At 32.7% G+C, this 26,944-nt stretch overlaps 1 protein-coding gene across 6 annotated transcripts in view; it reads left to right on the top strand.

Moving 5' to 3' along the window:
• LOC130449337 (uncharacterized protein CG43867) overlaps positions 1-26,944 on the top strand; it is a 297,480-nt gene that overhangs the window by 200,383 nt on the left and 70,153 nt on the right. Inside the window, exons 1-2 of one of the 6 annotated variants that reach the window (XM_056787090.1) lie at positions 7,194-7,396; positions 24,942-25,191. The exons of 4 other annotated variants lie outside the window; for them this stretch is intronic. In XM_056787090.1, the coding sequence (XP_056643068.1) occupies positions 25,123-25,191 (69 nt within the window). In that variant the 5' untranslated portion in view covers positions 7,194-7,396; positions 24,942-25,122. Of the gene's footprint in view, positions 1-586; positions 602-7,193; positions 7,397-24,941; positions 25,192-26,944 lie in introns of those variants that run through there. One more of the 6 variants, XM_056787092.1, reaches the window with a different exon arrangement.

Genomic DNA, 26,944 nt, shown 5'->3' with positions numbered 1-26,944 from the left:
TCTTTTTGAATATTCCAACTTAGTTGTCGAATATTTGATTCTCTAATTTTCAGTTATTCTTCATAACTTCTTGATTGCCTTCTGTGAAGAACTATTACTGGCATCAGCTTCATCTTGAACAAAATCTCAATTTTTGTTCAGAACAAATCGTATAATCAGTTTGGTTTGCTTCATTCTTGTTACTAATTTTCAGAAAAGTCAAGTTTGTACCCTAAGATCATCCAAATTTCTTCCAGAATCATGCAACGATGAGAAAAAAATCTCTAAAGCAGAAGTAGACGATTTAAAGACTTAATTGGCTCATGACCAATGATTTAATTAAGAGAAATAATTATAGGAACGACATCAAATAAAAGCGCACGAATCATATTTCTCGATAAACACAAATTTGAGCATAAATAAATTATCAATTGACTTGTTTATTTACTAGTTCAGTTTCACGGAGTGAAAAACTTATCCTATCTGAAATCCTGCAATATGTCGATATTGTTTTAATATTTTTCCTCGTAAATAACGTTTTTCCTTTGTTTCAGGTACGAAAATGTCATATCCTCACTTCGCAAATCAGTCCTAGCGGAAATGAGAATCGCAGTCTCAAAAGGTAATTGCTTTGTGTGCCATTTTTTTTTTCATTCCATATTGAAAACGCAGATAAAACCAGCCAGATATTGAAAACGATAAAAATGATTTTGCTAAGGAATTCAAAAGCGTAAAATATGAATATCGAATGAATGATAAATAGTTTTTTTTATATTTTTTTGAATATTAGGGGACGTTGCATCCCTAAATACAATTTAAATATATTCAAGTTTTCCGCTGAGTTAGCTGAAACTTTTCTTTTGAAGTAGGTATCGAATCAGGTGAAGTTTTCAACTTCATTAATAGCTTCAACAAAAAAGTTCAATATAAAACTTTTTTGAAAGCAATGCTTCAATATTTTCACCCATATTTCATACGAGGTGTGTGTGTGTGTATATTTTCTTAACAAAGTAAATAAAAAGTTTTGCAAATCACACTTCATTCAAAATGCGTTTCGATAACCAAGTTGTCGTCTTCAGAGACAGTTCGCCTTCAATATCTGAAGATGATAACTTGGTTATCGAAGCGCGCGTCAGACAGTGTAATCGTGAGTGTGTTGGTGTAGTGTAAACAGTGTGTTCATTGTGAATAATCAAAGTTGCATTCATAAAACTGGAAATGTATGTTTTTCTAATACAAACACTATTGTTTGCTCCAATTAAAAATTTCTATCTGGATTGTTGGAAACTTCGCCGCTAACATAATGGTTTGAGTGTAAAGTTTGGAAGGAGAAATTAAATTTTAATATCTATCGCCCTTTTCTCAAAACGCGAAGACAAATAAATAGGGACTTAAAAGTTTCTTTCCAAACTAAAGTTGGCGGTTTGGCGAGAAACAAAAGACGAGTTTAAATTAGCATACAACAGGTAGAAGAGAGGGGATATGGGAGAAAAGTGACTGCCGAGATACCGCAGTGTTATTAAACACAAATATCTGTTGTTAAAAGTTTAGTTTTAACTGAAAATCTGGGAATTTCGGATTTGTTTTCACATTTTTTTATAAAATTCGCTCGATTTAATAGCTCAGATTAACGTTATGCTTTATTATATTTTTTCTAACAATGTCAAATATTTTCAACTCACTATTTTACGTTTAGCTTCCTTTTATCTGATTATAATAGTCCGGTCAAATAGGACCAAAAAATAAGAGTGAAGCTATATAAATTCTCATCGAGCTGAAAATCAGTAAAATTGTTCAATACACAATTGAAAATAACATTTGAGTGTTTCCCATCATTTCCGCGTATGGAAAAAATTTTATTCAAAGTCAAAGATCAAAAAACGGAGTTTTTCGCGATTATCAGTAAAACGGTAAGTTTTACCACAAAAATACCTCAGACAAAAACTGTAGATCATGAAATTATTTACAAGAAACGCACTAATAGTGTTTTTCCTACGAGCCACCATTTCTGAGATATAACGATGCAAAAAGTTGTAAATAAATACGATTATAGATTACGAATGGTTTATTATTTTCATACTCTTCCTTTCATAAAAATAGACCATATGTAGGTCTTCCTTTTCCTTTATTTTCTATTTCCCAATCTACCTAATAACATTTTTTACTAGTTCCATTCCGAAACATAAAATCGGTATAAAAATGTGGCACGAGTACGAATTCCGTGGCTGGATTTGACTATGCCATTTTGTAAATGGACACAAAATAAGTCGAAAATGAAGAATACAATTTTTCGATATCTCGCGTCGTTTTTGGAAAAAATGTATTTCCATTTAATATTTGTATATATCAATTTAACCTAACCTAACCTAACCTAACATAACCTAACCTAACCTAACCTCACCTACACGTGGTGCACTTCAAGTGTTAAGAATCGTGAATTTTTTACAGCCAAAATTGTCTAAAAAGAATTTTTCTTCGCCATGAGGATTATTTAGTTTTATTTTATTATTATTTTTGTTGTTATGGCTCATTTTGTTATAAAAATCTGTTTTTTTAATATTATTTTGGAGTATCAAGGTAAATAATTTAAAAATTAAATAAAAAATCTTTTATTTATCGAATTACAAGATTCATATTGAATTTGAAGTGATAAAATATTCATTTGAAACGAAGTATTGAACGCCATCTGTTCAATAAAGCGAATTTTGAACTAACGTTTAGTTATAAATTTAAGTATCGATATCTCGAAAACGAAGCGAGATATCAAAAAATTTCATGATTCATTTTCGGTTTATTTTGGCCTAATTAAGCCAAACCGAAGCGCCATGGAAATCGTACTCTCCCCGAAAATGTCATAGAAAGCAAACCACTTTGTTATCATATATTTTTATCCAATTTCCTCTTCATCATCTCGATTTTGTGTCTGAAACTGCGCCCTTACGTTGCTTATTAGCTCTACATTTTTTAGTACACTGGCGATTCTGATCTGGACGGGTAAAATAGATACAAAAAATCATTTACTGATAATAAGGTGTTGAAAAAAAGCTAGAAGAAAGCATTTTCTAGATTTATCAGGCATGTAGGGGTAGATTGATCGACATAGACCAAGTACATCACCTCTTCAATGGGTTGACTAGATCAAAGCAATCCCAGCTATCAGTAAATGATCTCATCAAGTCCTTGTTATAACGAGAAATGAGGGAAATAAAGAAGATAATTATTTTGAGAGCTACAGAATTATTGATGGAGAGAATCGTAGGAAAAATAACTTTTCAAGTATGGAAATAGCTACTGGGCAAATAAAAGATGAAAACGGAACTGTTCATATTGGAATAATCGTCAAAATTACGGCAGAACTAATAAGTGAAGACAACAAAACGGTCTGTCATTGTAATTCCAATAGGAATTGAGTTGAAAAAACTACAGAGAACTGTCGTTATTTTAGTTTAACAAAGGTAATATTCATGGTACTAGTCCTTGGAAAAGCTCTGATGAAATACTACATTACAGATTCAATCTTTAACCTAATAGACTTCGTAAGAAGTGATAGTCTAGGACGTAATCTAGATTTAGAAGACCAAACTAGATCTGAAAATATTGCAGTGGAAAATGCTACCAGTTAAATCTATATTGCAGCTGTTAGTATAAAATTTGGATTACTGTATATTCAAATTTTCAATTGAAATCGTCCTTGCAATATTTTATTCATAGATTAACACATTTTCTCGTGGGGAAATTCGTATTTCGCGATTCAAATTAGGTTACACTACATCTATATTATGAAAGCGCTCCTGATCCTGCATCCATGATTCTAATCCTGATAAAACGTAACAGCATTGCCGACCAAAAAAATTCAATTGCCGCACCGCATTCGAGGATTTTCCTATTTTCACTATGTTTTCATCGCAATCTGAGTGAAAGCTTTCTCCGAAGAATTCCAATTATTGCTGTTTTGTCGAAAGTACGTTCACAGGCAAGAGATTCTTCATCGGTTTTTTTAAAGGCTCCGACTCGAAACAAAAATATTAATTACCCTGTTTGAAAAATGATTGGCAATAAATGTATGTTGTTTAATTCAAATATTATTAACAAAAACTGTAATTTCATATGAATTTCGCTTGAAACTATATCAAAATCGCAATAAATACCAATCCAACAAGTGGGCTGAATATTTCGTATGTTATCATAGGAAAAAACATTTTTTTTAATAAAATTTCGGGGGCGATACGATGATTTTACGATACCAAGTCGCTGGGGGCTAGATCTCGAGTATACGGTGGATTCGAAGCAATTCAAAATCCAATTCTTGTAATTTCATCACCTTCTTATGAATTTGCGGCACCTTGATGAAACAACACATTTTTCTTCTTGAAATGTTGTCGTTTTCTACAAATATCGCAACGTAGGAATCGCCTTTTACGGGTTTTTCCTTTTAAAGAAAATATTATAACATGTGCATCCCAAAATACTTTTTGTCCTTGGCAGATGAATTTTGCTTTCCACAATTTGGGGAAGTTAGTTCATTTGGCTGACACTAATCGGAATCATCATGTCGAATACGCTACGTTTACATTTTTAGGTTATTTTCAAAAACTAATAATAGAGTTATAGTGAGAGAGGTACGTGGGGTTGTTTGTGATTTGAATTAAGACAACTGCAGTTTAGGAATTGGGTAGAACAGAATTGGAAAGAACAGAAGAAAGGAAAAAAAACAAAGGTACGCTCGACAAATAAACGGTTCTTCGCAGAATAGGAGTAGGCTGTTAAAGCTGCGGCTGCATCATTCCCTATGGTCGACTGGTGAACCAATTATTCAAGACACATGAAATTCGCGGAAAACCTGCAGCACTGACGATCAAATAACATTATGACAGCTGTCAAATTTATACACATGTATTTTGAAGGTTGCAGTCAACTGAGAATTATATGGATTTAATACTAAGAACGCCTACGAACTTTTCAGCCCACCTAATGACTGATTCAGTTATGGAATATAAATGTCTACATATTTTGAAATATATTATGTTGTTGAAAGGGTATTTCTACTGTCTAAGTATGTTTAGGTTAGGTTAGGTTAGGTTATGATAGGTTAGTTAGGTTAGGTTATTGAAAGAGTGTTTCTACTGCCTAAATATGAGTCTGGACTACAAACAAATCGGCTTCATAGTACACAAACCGCAAGGAGATTGCGAATATTTTTATCACTTCTTTTTTTAAAATTTTTTTTGTTTTATTAATTATACAACGCGTAACCCCTTTCAATCGGTATTTCGGATTCAGTACCAGAACCTCTTAAAGCTTCCCTGGAATGTTATTAGATTTTTAAATTTCTCATAGAAAATATATTACGTTGTACATATGCTGGAAATATGTTTTCTGTACAAAGAAATGAAAAATTCGAATTTTCTACAATTTACAAATACAAACAGGACAATATTGTCCTGCAGTTATGTTACTTTGTTCTATATTACCTACTTGTCTTTGGAAATAGAAATCAATTCATAATAAACTTTTGTTCAAGCCTTGTGACTTGCTTACATCTAGTTTTCTTTAGAAATAAGCTATTTGAAATTGTCTAGACGTGCTAAATCCAAAGAATTTGCTGGTCACTCGATAGTCCTTCTTCTTCCAATCCATCTATTTGAAAATGTGATGTCCATAATCTCACGAATGCCTAGAAGGTATTGTAGATTCCTTCTATCTTACTGATTCCAAAGAAAACTCTAGTTCAGACTTTTTTAGAAAGTGTTTTAATATGAGCGCAATTCAAATGTTGATTGGCTCTCAAAAGAGTGTTATGATATTTATTTTTCATCGCCGGAAAATGATGTCGCCAGTTCTATAGTAGTTTTTCATGTTCTCGGCAGCGTATTATGTAGGTGTTGACCGAATTTCAAAATTCTCACATTAGGTAGACCAAAAAGCTCGTAGGCTGACACGTAGATGACTCTACTAGTATTAAATTGAGCAATCTAAGAAACTGTCAAAATCAGGTGATGTATATTTCAAAATGGCTGCCGTGGGATAAACAAATGCTTTTACCGTCAGTTTCTATAGATTTTGTGTAGTTATTATTTCCAGTTTCATTGCGAAATGACTTTTCAAAAAGTAATTTTATTGGAAGCTTGTGGAAAATGAGCAGAACTCTGTCTAAATATCTCATCTAGTGAAAGAAGTTTTGAATTTGTCCTTGTACTGTCACTAAGTTATCACTTTGTAGCCTTAAAAAGTACTAACTCATGTTTCATAAACGTGAACGCAACAATGGAAATCAATTTCCAAAAAAACTAAGTCTTGTGAATTACTTAAAAGCTTACTTACAAACTGACTAAAAAAAACTGCAAATCTACTGAGTTTCCGCTGTAGTAATTCCACTGAAATAGATGTAAAAATCATCTTTGTAGTCCTCTTGACATTACAAAGTATAAAAAAACATTCCTCACTATCGGGAAAAATCAGGAAAAGCCAACATAGGTACTAACGAGAAAGTCGATTGTTTACCCCACGGCGGTCATTTTGACGTAGATTAGCTGTGTATAAATTTGACAGCTGTCTTATTATTCTTCTGTGCCTTATATCATTTTAAATGAAGCGGTTCAATTGGTAAAAATGGATACTTTACCCCAGGAAAATTAACCATCGAAAAGTGGTTTTGATAAGTTTAAACGAGGCGAAACGAGCACCGAATAAGATGCACGCAGCGCACTCCCCAAAGAGTCACCGATGAAAACATTGAGAAAAACCACAAAATAATTTCGGATAACCGTAAAATGAGACCTGTTTAGTTAGCTGAGACAATGAAGATATAAAATACGAAATCTCTTTTCAAAATGGTTGTCGCCGAATTCACAATGAATTGATGATTTTGAGAATTGATTTATATTCAATTTTTCATTTTGATCCTAATCACAAGCATGAGCAATTTTAAGTCTGTCACCGAAATCTTTAATCTAGTTGATCCGCTTGTTGCTTCGAATGGAATTAACGGCATCGCCCATAACCGAAAATCTCTCCCAAAACTCATCACCCTATCCATCCTAGCACCTGTCCATCCGTTCTTATATTGAATTGTGTAGAGAACATGATGTGATGTTATAGATTAGATTTGTGTGAATATGGCGCATGCCAATTCGCAAGCCGGCGTGTTTGCCGAACTTTGAGCTTTTCCGCCGTAGCCGTGTAGCTGTTTTTCGGCTCTCTCTCGCCAGCGAACCAGTAAGCTTTCAAGCTTCATGCTTTTCGGCTGATTTCCCTGCCGCTTTCAGTGTCCCGCGTACTTTCTGACGAAGCTTACGGAAGTCGCGATTTTACTGTTTCATTTTCTGTGCGCTTTTTGTATATTTAATTTTCTTCTTTTATGGGTGGGTGGATATTTTTTCCGAGTGCCGAAATATAATCATGAAATTGTGTGGAAAAGGTGGAAGGTTTTTTTAATAATTCATTTTAATAGCAAGTACTGAAAATATGGCACGTTTGCGACAAAACGTACTGTGTATGTATATTTATTGTTGGTATTGAGTTTTATTTAATTCAAATTCAATAATAAAATAATAATTATTATACATTACTACATAAAAAAAATCCCATTTGATGGGTATAAATTTCAATTTAATGACCAAAGCAAAGAAATTCATCAGCTATCGCTTATATCTAATTACGCCACCTGCGTTCAAATAGTGTCATAAGTCAAAAAATTAGAAAATCCTTTTTTGCACCATTGGTGCTTGAAAACTTACAATTTCATGTGAATAATAACTATTGCGGTAACTTTGTAAGTTTTCAAAAAGTGAAAAACAAAGTTCGCTACTCGATAGTTTGATTTTTCGACTTATGTATTATATTTGAATTTTCAATTAAAAATATGTGAAAAATATTTAAAAATCACATTTTATCAAAGCTATCAAAGCTATTTTACATTTTAAATCTAATTTGGCTAAATACTTATATTAATGATTAGTATCTTTTCTTATGGAACTGGAGCTTCAGTGTAAATTGAAAGGAAAATCGTTTCTTGTTCATAAAAATTTGCCTTATTTCGAAATTTTAGAATACACACACACTCAATTTATGTCATTTGATAGAGAAGAGATGCGACTAAACAGTCATAAAAAATTTGTTTCCTAAATTTAAGTTTTGTAGATATTGTACAGGGTAGACCTCGGAAGAAACATTTTTGTGACACAGATTACTTGAAACAATTTAGAATCTACGTCTTTGAGACTGTAATTCAATAATACATATAAATTGATAAAATAATTGTCATATATTCATTAAAAAATTAAATAGATCCCTAAAAGTTAGTATAAATCGATTTATAAGACACCAAAGTTCGAGTTGTTTTCAATTATAAAAATTTCTAAAAAAATTTACTTGCGTCCATAAAAATTTTCATAATTTCTAAACTAGAGTCCATAGAGATTCCCAATTTACGTCATTCGATAGAAAAAAGAAGCGACTAAGTAGTCATAAAAAAATTTATTTCATAAATCTCATTTTTGAAGATATTGTACAGGGTAGACCTCGGAAGAAACATTTTTGTGACACAGATTACTTGAAACAATACAGAATCTACGTCTTGGAGACTGTAATTTTATAATAAATATAAATTGAATAAATAATTGTCATATATTCATTAAAAAATCAAATAGATCCTTAAAAGTTAGTATAAATCGATTTATAAGACACCAAAGTTCGAGTTGTTTTCAATTATAAAAATTTCTAAAAAAATTTACTTGCTTACATAAAAATTTTCATAATTTCTAAACTAGAATCCATAGAGATTCTTAATTTACGTCATTTGATAGAGAAAAGAAGCAACTAAGTAATCATGAAAAATTTTGTTTCATAAATCTCATTTTTGAAGATATTGTACAGGGTAGACCTCGAAAGAAACATTTTTGTGACACAGATTACTTGAAACAATTTAGAAGATACGTCTTTGAGACTGTAATTTTATAATAAATATAAATTGAAAAAATAATTGTCATATATTCATTAAAAAATTGAATAGGTTCTTAAAAATTAGTATAAATCGATTTATAAGACACCAAAGTTAGAGGTGTTTTCAATTATAAAAATTTCTAAAAAAATTTACTTGCTTACATAAAAATTTTCATAATTTCTAAACTAGAGTCCATAGAGATTTCCAATTTATGTAAGTCCATAGAGATTCTCAATTTACGTCATTAGATAGAGAAAAGAAGCGACTAAGTAGTCATAAAAAAAAATTATTTCATAAATCTCATTTTTGAAGATATTGTACAGGGTAGACCTCGAAAGAAACATTTTTGTGACACAGATTACTTGAAACAATTTAGAAGATACGTCTTTGAGACTGTAATTTTATAATAAATATAAATTGAAAAAATAATTGTCATATATTCATTAAAAAATTGAATAGGTTCTTAAAAATTAGTATAAATCGATTTATAAGACACCAAAGTTAGAGGTGTTTTCAATTATAAAAATTTCTAAAAAAATTTACTTGCTTACATAAAAATTTTCATAATTTCTAAACTAGAGTCCATAGAGATTTCCAATTTATGTAAGTCCATAGAGATTCTCAATTTACGTCATTAGATAGAGAAAAGAAGCGACTAAGTAGTCATAAAAAAAAATTATTTCATAAATCTCATTTTTGAAGATATTGTACAGGGTAGACCTCGGAAGAAACATTTTTGTGGCACAGATTACTTAAAACAATTTAGAATCTACGTCTTTGAGACTGTAATTTTATAATAAATATAAATTGAAAAAATAATATGTTCCACCGTAATTTTTTGTCTAAATGTGTGTCTAGATGTTTCAAACTCTCTACTTTTGTAAATTGGCAGTTAATTAGGTGTAATTCTAATTCGTTGACTTCTATTTCTTCTATATTATTCAAATTATTTTTTTTCTGGGTTGCGGTGAAAGGCTAGCATTGTTATGTCGTCTGTGAAGATGGAGGGGCTCAGTACGGCATCCTTGGGGTACTCCAGACTCAATTTTTTAGTATATTATGAGTGATTTTCTACAAGGAATAATCTTTGTTGCAATTGGAGCTATCATACTCATATGTTTATACAGCAGACATACTTTATCAAAATCTTGAGCATCTATAAGACATCCAAGTCCAAGACCATGTCCATTGTTAGTTATTCCATCTTCTGGTGTAATTATAAATTTCTTTTGATTCTTGTAGCGTTATCTATTAAAATTGGAGTAAAAGGTTTCATACCATTGTTTTTATTGTGTCAAGAGAAAACTTTACTTTTGGAAAAAGTAATAATTTGATAAAAAAATTCAATTCGCTATACCTTATTCGTGGGCAATATGATTATCACGATCCTATCAAAATAGGGAATATTCTTTTCGTTCCTGTCACCATTTCGATAAAAATGTCGTAAAGTTATAATGTATTATTGATCTTTTTTTACAATTTATATAATGCTCTATCGATATTTGAACATTAACAAAGAAAATATACTTGAATTTACTGAAGACATTATGGTATAACGAAAAGTTTACTATGAATGATTAATTAAAAAGCTTTTTTAATTCTACATCCACGTCAAGACTCATTAGTCATATGGTTTTCTCAACTCATATAATTTGTTTTAACAAAGTCTCTATAAAATTTTGCTGTTTTGTACAACAGAAGCAAAATTAATTAATATATGTATGGGGTAGAATATTTGTTTACCTGTGCGTAGTCATCAACGTTTTCTACTCAAATTAGCATCGTCAAAGTCGTGTGGAAAAAAAAATAGTATAGTAGAATTATTGTATTTCTATCTAATTTTATCTTATATAATTAGTTAAAAACTACGATAAAAGCTTAAGGACACAAACGAGAATTCATGGTATCTACTAAAATTAATTATCAAAAATTCGTTTTGTAATAGTTTTGCGCAGTTTAAACGTGGTTGGGGAAAATATAGTGTCAAGAAAAAATATCTAAACAACAATAAAAAATGAAGATATACACATATTTCCAATTAAAATACTTATATCATAAATTGATCATTGCCAAATTTATTTAATTACTTGGTCTTCTATACCGATTCGATATATACATACGAGGGTGCTGCGATAAAAACTACCTACCAAATAAAAACGAAAATGTTAGAAAAAGACAATATATTCCACAATAAAGTCTCTTTTCAATTCAATACAATTGACCCAGAGATGCTCCAACTTCTCTAAATTTTAAGTTTAAAAAATACTTCTTGTAGTTGTTTGCGGAGTTGTGGTGCTTCTGCAGTTTCCGAACAAAAAGAGTCACATGAAGCCAAATCTGGAAATTTGGTTGAATATGCAGTTTGCAACCCATTCGACGAATTTGGTCACGGCGAGTATAGATATACATTATCTTGGGGGCACTGTTTTTTAGTCAAATAGAGTCGTTTTCATTCCAAATATACATAGAATCGGCCCAATAATTCTATATAGTACGTTCCCATAACTACTTTGCTCGTCTACAAGTGTTAGATGTAGACAACACCAAGCGAACCCCAAAATACGATGGTCATACCATTTTCTGCTCTTTCACTTATTTGGAGTACTTTTTCAGTTTGAATTCCACTGTTGCTATTGCTCCTTGATCTTTGATGTGTACCAGTGCATCCATGGTTTAGCGATTGATATTGATCAACGCAGAAACTCCTTCAGATTGCTCTTAAACAACGGCAAACACTGCTCTGAGCTGGTCTCGAGGTTGCGCTCTTAGTTTGGAGTGAGCAAACGGTGCAATAAGCTTGAAGATCGTTCGCTTTCAGGTCATCCACCTTCGAGCAACAGTGGCAACCAGAAAATGATGTAAAATTAGAGGGGAAGACACAGTTAATGAGAGTACAATGTGTATATGCTACGGTTTCATTCCTATTACATTTTTTTTTCTTCACGTTGCTTCGTTTGATTGTTTTCGAGTGAATTTTCTTATAAATTTCAAAGTACTTGAACAACTCAAATTCTATTCAAGCTCAAAATACTTGGAAATACCATTGCGTACTTATAACTTGATATTTTAGCTTGGATATGGGACTGAAGACTAATTCCTTGAACAATAATTCTATTTGTACTATAAACAGAATTATTCTGTGTAGTAATAAGACATTTTATAAGAGGATTAAAACTATAAATGGCGTTTTGGGAGAAAAGTATGTTTGAAAACTTATTTAATATAGTAATACTGTGATTTTCGTTAAAATGTAAAATTTCTCTTTGATATTATCTTCATTATAGAAACGCTAACCATTATTCCAGTAATAATTTTCAGTAAAACTAAGTCCATCACCGCCGGTTTCACTGTTCAAACATAGGATAAGAAAATGTAGATTTATCCATGAAAATTAAGAGATAATGTCGACGATCAGCCCCCCATTGTAAGGAGTTAATCAAGCTATTCAGCTCAGTTCCTCCAAGAAAATATTCAAGGGAATAGAATCGGATGAATGTCGTCGGGTTTCAAATTACGTTTCGCGAAATTTTATTAAAATAGTCTAAATATTTGTCTTGGAGTACTTACCTGTGAGTAGCGTTGCTAGGTTATTTTTCTCGTCGAAGCTTTTCTTTGAGTTTTTCCGACGACAACGTACAGTTCATTGTACCTCACAAGAAAATGGAGAATATTCTTAGCTATACGCTTTTTATCGTTACAGAGCTCCGCAGTTCTTTGTTTTCTTTGACAGAAATATTTGAAATATTTATAAAGTAACTGAATATTTGATAAGTGCCTCCTTTTCGAGTTTTAAGGACATTTTGAATAGCTCATTGTATATAATTTTAAATTCGAAATAAAAAAACTTTGTCTTACCCACTGACAGACGTCGAAAATTGATTTTTATAGATAAGTTTTCCTTTTAAATTATTGAAATGCAAAGAAAATTTTAATTTAGCAGGTAATACGTTACATAAGAGCGACAATAAATTATTATACGAGGTTTCCAACGAAAAATTGAGCGGCACAAAAATCCAGAATGTGAAAAAATACGTAAAATTTTATTAAATATTCAGATTGATGTTGGAAGAGTGTACTGGGGTTGGGGGATCACTATATGGAAGTTGAAACAACTTTAAAATGTTCTAGTTTTATCAACACAGATAGTAGTATATAAAATTGACCGTCCCTTTTGTATATTTTCTCAAATTTTTTAAATATTCAAATCTTTTGCTTTTATGTCGTCCATTAAAACTGTTATCTTCGGCTCTTTTCCATTTGAATCTCATTCTTTCAATCAGTCTTCCAAACGAATCTATTTTGCCAGTAAAATTCATCCCAGTTTCTCATTTTTTACTGTTTCTAAGATTCTTTTCATGGTAGGCCTTTTTTCTGAATTCTCAAAATCATCAATGGAAGTTGGAGGGTTTTTCCGGGCAATTCAAAGCGTTCACCGGGAAATTTTCTATTAACTTCACCAACGATATGTTTTTTCTATATTTTCATAAATTAATATACACGAATTATTCCATTGGAGCCACTCATTTTTCCAGATTTTGACAAAAAAAGATTTTAAGAATAAGAATTACAAATTTACAAATACATATAATTAATTTTGAAACCATTCAATGAAGTAAAAACGGAAATATTGGTTGAAAATTCGATTTTATCCGCTAAGCAGCGCCACTCGAGTATGAATCAGACTTTATTTCATCGAAAACTAAATCATACATAACTTGATGTCAAGTAAATTAATGACACAAATGATTGTCTACAAAAGCTAAGAAAAAAATGATTAAAACGAAACGAAAATCACTGCACTATTAAAATATTCTGAGTCAGAAGAGTCTGAGTAAACGAAATCACGATTGAAATCAAGGTAGTAGAAACTTATTTCCACTACCTTTAAGAAATTTAAACATTGTTGTAAATATTAACTTCATTTATTTATTATCATCAGGTATTATCAGTGTTGAATCAAGACTGACTGCGTGTCGTTTAAAATAATCTTGATCACTGTTCCCGACTATACCTAAATGTCAAAAGAGACTAGAAAAATGTCTAACCTTGAAAATCTCGTCAAGAGATAGTAGGAAACACTTCAATAGTGTATAGTGTAGTGTAATGAGCTGATTTTTGGATTAAGAGCCTAGAAAGTTTATTTAATGTTTCGAGGTTGATATCTCGTTGTTCTTTTACCATTAGGACCATTAATCGGAGGATCCTAGCGGATAAGGGCGAGTACATAGTATATTATCTCAGTTTCATATAACCTCTCAGAAAAGTTTGGAATCTTGCAATTCCTTCTTCGCTATAGATTTATTATGATACTTAATAAAATTCAAATCAAATAATCCAACAGATATCTGCATAAATTCCATTTTATCTTATGGTGCTAAAATTGCTCGATGCGTTCTAAACGACATCATAATACTAATCTCAATTGGTAAATATTTCATCCGTAATCACATTAACACATAATCATCGTCTGCAACTCGTCGCCTGACGTCTGCCGTCAGCCGACTGACACCTGACACCTCGAAGTATAACGCCGAAACTAAGCGTCCAAAATGATCAAAATTTTAGTGAGAGTCTCTCAACTCATGCGTAAATATATTTCCCAGATGGGTTTTAGCCGCTTGTCTAGCACGGTCACCTGGTAATAGGTGATTAAGGTTTGCAATAAATAGTCAAGAGATTGAAGTCTTATATTTATATACGTAATCCAGACTAATATGAACATAAGTTACACGTGATGTTCTATGTACAAAACAGAGTTTACTTGAAATAATGTCTATTTATAAGGTTTCAATCGGTATATTTATCCTCTACTATGGACCATCCTTCATTTTATACGACTCCCGGGACACCCTGTACATGAATTAAGAAGAATGAAGTGACTTAGACAGGAAGACTGGAAAGCCAGACATTGTATTTTATTATCTGGAGAACTCTCGAAATTAAATGTACTTTCTCTCAGTGCAGATAAATCAGAACAACCCTTTTTCTTTTCCACGTCAGATCATGAATATTGAATTTAAAAGTTTTCAAAGTGTGTAAACTTTTCCGACCAGAACTTTGGGGTAGCGCGCATTCACCTCTTTTCTTTTTCGACAATTTAAAGGAAATCTAGAGAAAAGCGACACGGCACTAAATTGCTTTTATTAATGATGTTTACTTAGCGGGTGAAATTTTTCTTACGCGACAGGAATCGGAAAAAGGCTGAATTTTCTTTTCCCGAGGAAAAAATGCTTGTATTTCGTTAGATGTATACTTTCGGAAATTGTTGTTTGTACAATTTATCTAACGTAGGGTCGGCGGAGTTGTTTCTTCGAGAGGTTTCCACGGAAATTATGTTTGTTTAGTGTTATTTTTGTTTTCACGTGTCATTTAACCCAAAAAGTAAATCAATGGAAAGACAACATCTTGTTTGAGAAACTGTTTGAAAATCTTGTAGAATTACAAATTCATCTACAGATTGAAGTAAACATCATACGGATTTTCTTATTTATAGACGATTTTTACGAATCAACTAAAAAACTACTTCGAAATATATAGGGTAATTCATAAGTGAAGTTTTGCTTGTTCAGATTATATAATAATTCCCATGAGATTATAGAGCACCATTTTCAAAATGTTTTTTCAGTCAACGTATAGATTGGTATTGTAGGGTATAACTTAATTGGGCCACATTTTCAGCCTCATTCTTCAAATGGAATTTCTAACACCAGTTTTATCAAAAATGATCTGCAAATGAAGAAACCGCTGTCAATATCAGACAAAACATGTGGTTCTTGCTCTAATGTATAGTAAACTTATCCCAACCGGTCAAGAAGAGCTCCAACATTGACCTCCTCGATCACCAGAGTTAAATCCCTGCGATTTCTGTTTATGGGGTTACCTTAAATCATCAGTCTACAAGACGCCCATATTTGATATCAAAAATTTGATATTCAAATAGCGTGGACGCCTCAAATCAATGACACGTACGTTACGCTCCTGTATTTTGGCTGGAAGTGGTTATTTCCAGTATTTATTATGAATTTTCTTAGATCTCCATTATTTTCCACTCAATTTACTTTTATTATTATTAAAAAATTCGCTGCTTTTATAAAAACTTCAAACGAATCCGATTTCGCCAAATTCTATATTTTATAACCTCACAGGGCCGGCCTCACGGCCCTTATTGGGGACGAGTTCGTAAAAATATTGAATAAAATAAGTAAATTTCAGAACAAAAATTTGTCCTGAATGAATATAATTATTTTGGGTGTGTTTGAGCGTAATGCCCCGGTGTAATATTAAAATAATATCTCGATATTGTATAAACTGCAACAAGTAAAATTCAAAATAGAGAATTTAAAGACAATCTTAGAATAGAAAAGATTGTTCTGACACGATGAAAAATGTTTCGGAAAGCAGAACCAATCGTTCTAAGTACATTTACTTATTCAGACGAATAATGCAACACATTCTTACAGAAAGAACCATTTCATTTGATCGGCTGGCGTTCAGTGTTTACGATTTATAGCTGAGGAAATTGGTCGATATGTTATTGCTAGCAAGGACGTAACAGTCTTTGATTAAACTGTCAATGTGGCGGCGAGAACCTTCTACCCAAATAAATAATTCCATTCGTGAGTTTTTTTTCTTCGATGCGGCTGTTATAATTCCCGCACATTGCCAACTCAAAATGTATAATGTCATTAAGGTCGTATGACACTCAATTTATATCTTTTTGTTCCTATAGTTCCAAGTTTAATCAATAAAAAAATCATATAAACTTATAATAATAATAATTATCACTTAAACAATATCTGCGATTACTTTTACTAATTCGTTCTTTTCGTTACGACTATTTATTTGAAACTTACTAACTGCGTTTTCACAAATCATTTATATACCTAAATAAAATTCTAGAACAAAAAGAAACAAAAGAAATAAATAAATAGACTTTCTTAAAAATTATTTAGAAGAAATACTGTAATAAATCGCCTTATATAATAAAAAGTTCTAAAAGGAAATATCAAAGGCGCGTCCACCATTTATAAAAAACAGATGAAAGGCGCCGCATGAATTCGCCGAATTTTAGAATTTCATTGTAGCTAGACAGGCCCGGCCAAAGGACATATTTCGCGAGCTAAATCAATTAGTGATCATTAAAAAATCATTCTTGCATTCAATTTTGAAGAAAAATATTTAAAAGCGTACAAAATTCAATTGGTGCAAGGGCAAGGGCGAATGTATTGGTAAAAAACAAGCTTTCAATCGTACAGTTATATTGAGAAATCTCTATACAGGACCGGACAGGAAGAATCAAAAATGAATACATGAGGACCTCTTATATAGTTCAGAGGTATTTCGTGAGCCGTTATGTATGCTAAAGACATAGTCGGTCTTTATTTTAGTAAGTTTAGAGTCACCAGGATTTCAATATTTCAACTCTAAAACGTAGTTACAATAAAACGTTGCCACTTTCCATTCACGAAATCAATCAATTGAAGCTTGTAACGAATTCTTCCCTTATAAGACCATTATACATAGAGATAACAAACATTAAGGACGCAAAATAAGATATAATAACAAACGAAGATGATATCATGAGAAGTTGGGATTTGTTGTGGGAGGCGAAAAATAAAGGGACAAGCAGGCGAAGCAGAAGTAGCAGAAACCTAAGCAACAAAAGGTGAAATGAGTACAAAAGAAAAACAACAGATAATACAGAAACTAAAACTAGAAAAGGCACTGAAGCTGGAGCAAATGCAGAAATGGAAATAACAGAAAGAGTTAAAATTATAATAAACGAAATATGTGATGAAGAGAAGCGCCCGAAGATTAAGAAGTGGGAATAATTACACCAAGAAAGAGGGTGGATCAAGTATGAGTTTATTCAACGTAATTAAGACAGTTTTTAGCTACAAAGAAAAACCCAAAACAAATAAAAACTGAATTATTTAAAAAGTAATCATACCCCTATCGACAGTTGACGAAATACAGGTTACAGAAAGGAGAAAATAAAGAATAAAACAAACCATAACATGAAGACAATTTAAACTTCAAAGATATCACTTTATAATTAACCTCCAACAAGATTTACACCTGAAAAGGTCGATTAAGTAAGTGGCTGAACCAACAAATACCCGAGGAAGACAATGACCATTCGTTTTGTCTCAAATTATTTATTCGGCTTCAGGAAACTGTAGGTTTCTTATTAGAGTCATCATTCATCTTCTTGATCTCAATTTTAAGGACACTTAGGTACGTGTTTGTCTCCTTGTGCATGTCATTTTTCCTTATTTATATATATATATATATATATATATATATATATATATATATATATATATATATATATATCCGTTTTTCTATGGATGTATGTTGCCAAAGTACTTCATCTTCTATTTCATATACTCCCAGGTGTAGGGCTGTGAGTTCCGTAGTGTCTCAAAGTTCCAAAGGATGTGAATAGAGGCTTAGTCCTTTGCACAACAAAATCGACACGAAACATGAATCCTTACTTGTTAAATTTTGATATTATCACGAACGAAAAGTGGAACTTAATAATAACAAAACTTACGTGAAATATAAAAATACAGAAGATGTATGAAAAAAATATAAAAAAAAAGTTTTCTAGGGTCTAGAAATTACGGTTTCATTAAAAACGTACACTCGATAAAGATAATTTCGTTTGATATTTTATATATGAGTAGGCGTCGGGATTCGTTCTGTATAAAAACTTTTCAATATAAATTTTCTTCGACATTTACCCAGTCCACGTCGATGGTCACTCACTCAATCATTCAAATCACAATCTCGTTTTTTTTTTCGATATTGAAAGTCGTCAACGGTAGGGGACATATTCGTATGTGTCCCCCGTAAAAAGGGATCAAAAGAGTCACCCCGAATTTGCTTGACGACCTGATGACAGCGAATGTGGGTCGCTCAACACTCTCTAATCAATATTTAGCCCCACGGAGAACCAGAAAGAGTGTCGAATAACGTATTTTCTACTTCACTGGTCTACTTATGGCGTAGAGTTATGTGGGATTTTAAAGTAGACTGATTTTACAGTCTAAAGATGTGTTTGTAGCCAAAAAGGAACACAAATAAAAGAGAATATAAGAGCTTTCGTAATATAACACTTCGTCTTACGAAACTACAAAAGAGAAAAGTACCAGAACAGGATGAGTAAGTAGTTGCATAATAATTATTTTGAAGTAACAAACAACGTGGGTTTTCATTATAATGAAAGTGGAAAAACTTGTCTTCAATAATATGGACTCTTCACTATTTAGTACACAAAACCTACATCTTAAGTTACTGAAACAAATAACATACAATTATTTATAACAAATGCGTAAATGCAAAATTTATATTTTCATCCCTCTATTTCTATGAGTTCCGATTTACCGACTTCTAAAAAGTTAACCAATAACCACTATTGTATGGACTCACACACTCTACATCTCACTCGCCGATCCATTAAGATCCTTCTTTCCAATATTCGAAGTTCCTCTCCGTTCTTCTGTGACAGCTACATGTTTTCGGCTCTACTCGTATATGTAATAACTGGTCTAAGTCCTGTTTTGTGTATTCTCAACTTTCTAAGGCTCTGTACTCATAAGAAAGATTATTTATAACGTCTACCCACGCGTATCGATCTCTGGCGCCTGTAGCTTACGAGACGAGGTCTGGTTAAGTCCAACGAGGTGGACTCTCAAGTTAATTAGTCTAAAAACTTCATCAGACGATCATTGTGCTTTCGATTGTCCCCTTCTCTTGTTGTGGTTTTGGTGATACTCAGCTGGTACTTCTTTTAGAAAGTTCGAAATGTGGAATTGCTCCAATTGCTAGAGATCTTCGTCTCCTAGTTCAAAGTCTTGTAGATATAATGCTATGGAGCTCTGTGGTGCTCAATACTTCAAGAGAATATGAATGAAGGTGTCGTCCCCATTTTCTGTCTCAGTCTTCAAATGGAATTTCTTCCTGAACATGAAGAAATCGCATTCAATATGCTCAATGCTCTGGAGCTCTGTGGTGCTCAATACTTCAAGAAAATATGAATAGGTGTCGTCCCCCAGCTTAACAGAATCTGCACGTTGTATTCTCTGCTAAACCTATCATCATCTATCATCTATTTCCAGGAGTATTTTCACCTTTACTATTCCTCCTAGATTCTTCCAGTAACTAGTTTTTTATCCCTCTACCTTCTTCTTCAACTTTTTCTTTATTGTTCTGTAACTGGTTCCACAAAAAGTTCTCAAATCTTATAAAGGGTTTAACCGCCTCTACTTTAGCAAGTACGTAAAGTATTTCATTTATATTTCCTCCAGTGTGTCCACGAACTCATTGGAGGGTATTTAGGTCAGAAAAAAAAAATGTATACTATCAGTGGAATAAAATTAAAAGCAGTCATACAATTTATTATCAAAAACACGAGCTATGGGTGACAAAAATGATATACTTAATGGTCAAAATATCAAATTTTATCATTTTGTTTATGTTGTTTGCTTGCAGCTTTAGAATGGTTGCTTTTCTGTTGCTTAAAGGTCAGTAAGAATCACTCCTAGTAGTTGGAAAACATCAGATAATAATTATTGTCGACGACGATCTAATAGCCCAAGAAATGTGTGGTCAGTACTGCTGTACGGAGTGGAAACTTGGACCTTGAAAGCTCATATGATGAAAAAACTTTGAGATGTGGCTCTATAGACGCAACCTGAAGATACCCTGAACTGACAGAATCAATAACGACGAAATACTAAGACGCATTGGTCGCAATAGAAAGCTGTTAACAATTATTAGGATAAGAAGAACATAGGACACATCTTACCAAGAGGGAAAGAAAGGGATCAGCAGGAAGAAGAAATCCTGGCTCCGTATCATAAGAGAATGGACAAATCTTAGCGTCGGAGAATTGTTTAATGTTGCGAGGGATAGAGACGCCAACCTTCAATGAGAAGTTTCTTCCTTTGTATTTTGCTGTTTCCTTTCTCTTTTTGTTTCATATACTTACGATACCTTCAGTTTTTCTTACTTTTCTACGAACCAATTCTGTATATTTCTGTAAATTACAAAAAACGTAATTCATCGATCAGTTCGCTTAACTTAAATAATAAGTTTGTCCGAATTCTACTACTGCTGAAGTACCTTTGAAAACTATAATTCAACCTTTTCGTGACATAAATCGATAGTGTTTTTCTATGGGTTGGAATGAATAATAAGCTTTTAAGGAGAGTGGGAACAGTTTGATTAATAATTTTTCTTCATACAAGGTTTTTTTGAGGTTTACAAATTTAACTTATCAACACTGCTCTATTTGAAAATTCATTCATCGGCTAGCTGCTTATTTATTAAGTTTGCTTCGTTATTCCGTTGTGAAAAGACTCACACAAGCTTTGCTCAAATCTATGATTCATTTTATGGAGTACATAATGGTCGCTTAGAGTAGTTCTTTCGATTAATAATAAATGGTTTTCGAACCCTATAAATGCTGCTAAAAAAATTAAGAAATTGCATACAATATAACGAAGCCAGAGGTTTCGTTTAGTACCAGAAAATTTGATAACAGACATGGAAATTGGGGTGAATTTACCTTTCTATCCTACACGTTTGTCTTTAGTTTTTTACTTCCACTAGTGAAATATCCTGCATTACATGTTGTTTCCCCCGTGCTTCGGCGGTCACATGGCTGGCTTCCACTCTGTAACCTTCCGTATCAAGGATTTCGGATCTCTTGTTCGCATATGTCCAAACCATTCAATCTTTTGGATTTTATCGCTATATTATCTTCATTCATCTTGTTCTTGATCTCGTGATTCATTCACCTTCTCAATTATCGTCCATCTATCTGGATTGGTTCCAGTATCTAATATTCGAATATCCTCTTCGTCTTTTCCTTCAAATTTTATACTCGTCGCAATTATTTCCTCTCATTATGTGTGGTACTAAAATTCGTCGCTTATCCCTTGCCAGAAGCTCCAGGTCAACAGCTCATCCTACTACTTTGGGATAATATATTTCCAAATTCTATTCATCCGTCAATTGCTATGTTGGACGCAGTCGTTGAGAGAGCGTCCTTCTATTCAACACTTCTTTCTATTGTATTTACTTTTGTTAGCCCGTTTTCTGTCACAATTTTGGTATTAGAGTTGTTATTGGTACTTTTTATCAATTTAATAAGTTTTGGGAAGAACCATCTGCGGCTGGTACCTATAGTACGACGTATAAGTATTGAGGCAACCAAACTTATTGAGCAGTTTCTGGTGAATGATGTTGCACTTTTGATTGAGTGGTCGGATCCGTAATCACGTTCTTCTGGTGGTCATTAGTTAATCTTAATCTTGGTCATATTGAAGCCCTCGGTCTTTGGGAATAGGATTTTTTCAGCTTCTCGCCCTTTAATACTAACTTGAAGGCAGATGTAGGACTTAGGTTTCTGATTAATGTCAATTAAGCCTCTTTCATCTCCTTTTTCGGGGTGATGTTGCTATTATAGTGGATGATTTCGTTGTTCTTCGTTCTGAATACCCTCTAGTTCTATTTTCGTCCACTTTATGATTCCAAAAAAGTACATTAAAAGAGGCATGACATAGGTGTTGATTGACTGTTGCCTGCTTGTGGTCCAATGATCTAGTTTGTTGAAATTCCAAGTGTTTGTAGGTTTTACATTATTGTTATCAATATTATTATTGTGAATCGTCGGATAATTATTCATTCTATAATATAGAAGGCAACTTAAAATCACAACTTTATATGTATTTCCCTTATTTATGACAGGTGAGTTCCGAAGTTAACGAAACTGTTGGCGTTAGTTAACGTTGTTTGTATCTCGTTAATGAGATCGGCGATTAACGTATGTTGACGGTGTTAGGGACGTGGAATAGAGATAAGAAGATGTTGATTTGGTATACAAACTTGGAAATTTAATCTTGATTATCATTTGACTAGGCAGCTACTAGATTTAAAGTTCATGTGTACAAAATTAATAACCAGTCGGTAATAAATATTAACGATATACCGTTCGAAGTTTTGACTAAGTAGTTGATGTGTTCTAGATAAATACCGCTTATAAATCTTGCTAAACTGAAATTAGTTCTACTTTGAAGATTAAGTTCTCTAATCAGCTGATACATTCGCATTTGCGATTTATGGTTCAACAAAAATTTCAAATGTAGAATTAAATCGTTGGTATGGTAAAATCATTGAAGTAGAAAAGGTAAGGGAGCTAATGGGCGCATACAAGTGAAGCCTGTAGTGCGTTAAGTGGGTTTTGGCAGGATCTCCATCTGTTGATTGAAGTTGTGGGGCCTCCAATCAGTGCTAGGTGTGAACTAGTTATCTGTTTTCTGGGAGATAGGCTGTTAACCTGGCCCCACAAGCGATTAAGCAAAAAATTTATTTAAAAGTTCGAATGACTATAACTTATACTATTCAGTAACTTTCCAGGCTCAAATTTAAACATGTGAATAATTGAGAAATATCTTAATAACTTACCTATAAAATGTTACATGAGAAAAAGCTCTATTTATTATTTCACCATCGCTAAACATACTAATACTCAACATTTAACAATTTTTGAGTTGGAAATTGGAAGTTAAATGTGTTTTTACGAGATGTGATCTATACGAACACTCAAGATTAATATGCTCTGTCATATTTTATCATAAGTTAACCATACTTTTCCCTACGGTTCTCTAAATGAGTAATGTAATGTTTTTTCCATTTATTTATACTGTTTCTACCGGTGGAATTAATTTACAAACACTGTCTTCTACTCACTTGATTTATTTATATAAACACTGAAATTGAACTAAATCAACTCATACAATAATTAATTATTCAGTAATACTTAACTAACTTATATACTTTTCTATTTCGATCCGTTCTACTAGGACTATTTATTATAAACTAACTCTTGCTGTTGAACCAATTCGAATATATAACAGAATGGACATTTCTAGAATTCTAGAAAGTGAACAAAAATGCAAATGAGTAAAAAGACTTTCCTAGACATGAATTTTAAGAAAAATAACATAGGCAACTCGCTGCTGTTCATAAAATCATACATCAAAGGCGCCGACAAACATCAAACGATTCGGTCGCTTAGTCGTGGACGAGTTCGTGAAAGTATGATAAATATTCTGATTTCTTATCGAGACTTGGAAAATTTGATGGCATTTATGCTGGCGCTATCTATCGCGACTGCACCAAAACAAATTTATAAAATAATGATAAAGAAAAGATTAATTACTTTATAAAAACATATACTTAATGCTATCGTTCTATATGGTGTCGCCATCTAGTGTCAAATACAGAAGCTAAAAATTAGGATAAGAACGGATTTTAGATATTCCGCGTTTTAGAACTGCGTTAATATACGAGTAGTTACCAAAAGTGGATTTTCATCAAGCGTCATATTCTAATCAATAACTTCCACAATTTTTTTTCTCGTTACAATTTGTTTTTTATATTGTCGTCGATGTAATCTTCGACAAGCGCAGTCAATATTCACTCTGCTAGTTTCTTCATAGCTGTGATGTTATCGATGTTGGAAGAAAAAAATGTTAATAATCTCTCAGTAATTGGATAATTTGATTGTAAAGGGGGTAATTCGAGAATAGACTCTACACGAGTTTAATCAGTTTGCTCTCGGCCATTTAATGCAAGGCTAGAAATAAACATAGCAAAATATTCGGCAAATAAATATCATAAATTCGTTTGACGAGACTAACGTATCAACTGGGTTTTTGGCGTCATCAAGTTAACCTCCAAGCGGCAAACACCGCGTGGGCCCCCCGACGTTAAAATCTCGCTAAACAACGAAGTTGTTGGCGTCTGAATCAAACAACTTTATTTTATGAAGAAGCTGAGGCGACTCGTAAAGAATCTGGTTGAGAAACACTGCTTTTATCATGCAGATTAAGCTCAATGCCAACAAATAAAAAATCTACGCTACTTGCTATCGATTATTTATCAAAAATTTTATTTTCATTCTACTTATTTTATAAATATGAAATTCTCTTCGTCTCTTCCATACCAGTATGTAATATTATGAGTGTGAATATAACTTAAATTGAGTGACGTCATACGTGGCGTCGACAACAATAAAAGTGCGAAGATCACGTGTTAAAAGACCCTTGGGGGGAGTTTGGAAATTTGAGATCGGTAGTATCAAAGAGTGTAGTGAGGGGGGCTCCTCAGAAGAAGGCGAACTTCCACACATGGTCCAACCGAGCAATAACAACAACGGAAGCTCCGACATGGACTCACTCGAGGACATGCTACGGAAGGTAATTAATAATTATCATTATCATAATTTTTTATACCTAGTACACAGATAAATTCAAACCGGCATACCTGCAAAATTCGTATTTTTCACCTAAGTACTTTGAAGTTTTGGAATATCTCAGGGACTTCTTTTGGAATTTATTTTAGACCAAAAAAAAAGATGATTTTCATCAAGTTATAACAATTTTCATTATAAAAGACGACGTCTATTGGACAGTCAGCTTTATCGTTAAAGATATTTCAGTATAGCTTCCAATTTAAATCACAAATCTTTTTACTTGCAGTCGTAGGAATATTTCTCTTTCAATTCACATGACGATACTGCTTGTAGGTTTAGTCAAGATAAGCTCTTTTCTTTCGCGTTTTGGTATATGAGACAAACTTCGCACTGATCTTTATTTGGTGCGAAAGAACAAATATTGTAAGAGTTGAAATAAGTATTGACAGTATCTAATTCCTATGAAGTTTAACTCCACTTCTTCGTTTAGATAATATTTGGTAAGTTCGATGGTAGGTTTTTCACCATCGATATACCACCAAGAACTTCGAGATCTGTAGCTAATACTAGTGATGTTTTCCATGTGATTCTTTTAAATCGTTACAAAATAGTTTCCAATTTAAATCACAATTTTATTCACTTGTACGTCGATCGAAAAGTCTCTTTCTACTGACATGACGGTTCTACTTGTAGGACTGCCTGCCAACAATGGTTAAACACGTAGTATTCTCTTTTTCCAGTCTAGATAATTTCTTTTCTAGAAGATGTTTTCTTCATATGCTATCGTATGTTGAATTCGCGTTTTGGTATATGAGACAAACATCGCACTGATCTTTCTTTGGTGCGAAAGAACAAATATTGTAAGAGTTGAAATAACTATTGACATTAGCTAATTTCTAAGAGGTTTAACTCCTCTAAGACTAGTGATTTTTTTCTATGCGATGCTGTTAAATCGTCTCAAAGTAGCTATTTCCACGTAAATGCATACCTGCTAAACGCATCTGACGAGTTTGTCTCAACTATACGAAATATACGTGAAATAAATTCTAAAGCTCAATTTTTGCACATATGACGGTTTGGTTTAACAGCAACGATTTTATTTATTAACTAATATTGTATAATAACGATGAAAATCATACAGAAGTTTCACATACTATAATCGAAACAGCAATCAAAAACACGAGGCTAGGTATATGTAATGTAAAACAACACAGTACAGATTCCTGTAGGGAGGAAATTTCCCTCTATACCAAGCTGTTTGCCTGAGGACTTATAGAGTCTTAGAGTAGAGCACAAAATTTCCCCCAATTATCAAATTTTGGGGTCCCCTATAAGCTTCTGCGTGACGATTCTTATGCGGAACACCCGGTATATTTCAGAGAATTGATTCGTAAAAATGCAAAACTTTCTTTATTGTACCAATTAAATAAAGAAGCTTGAAAAATATTATCATTGAAACATTCGTTGGTAATTACAGCATTTTTCAACTATTAGAAAATTAAATTATGCAAAGCAGTGATGAAGTTGCACTGCAGCTCTAGATGAGACCTCAATAATGAATCTCCATGTTTGTTGTCGATAACTCCTCTTCATCTATTCAAGTTCATCCCCTTCATCAAGTCTACCACCATATCTATCAATCTCAACCTTGTTTCCCCCCTTTTTCCAACTTTGGGAGCTAGATAGCAATCATTGACAGATTATCTAGAATAAATTTTTGTGGTTTTAAACACAAAAAACTTGATAAGCTAATCTCA

This window comes from Diorhabda sublineata, chromosome 10 (assembly GCF_026230105.1).
Source record: "Diorhabda sublineata isolate icDioSubl1.1 chromosome 10, icDioSubl1.1, whole genome shotgun sequence".
NCBI classification, from domain to species: Eukaryota; Metazoa; Arthropoda; class Insecta; order Coleoptera; family Chrysomelidae; genus Diorhabda; species Diorhabda sublineata.
Note: the sequence above shows the minus strand (reverse complement) of the source record. Positions and strands in the feature narration are given on the sequence as shown.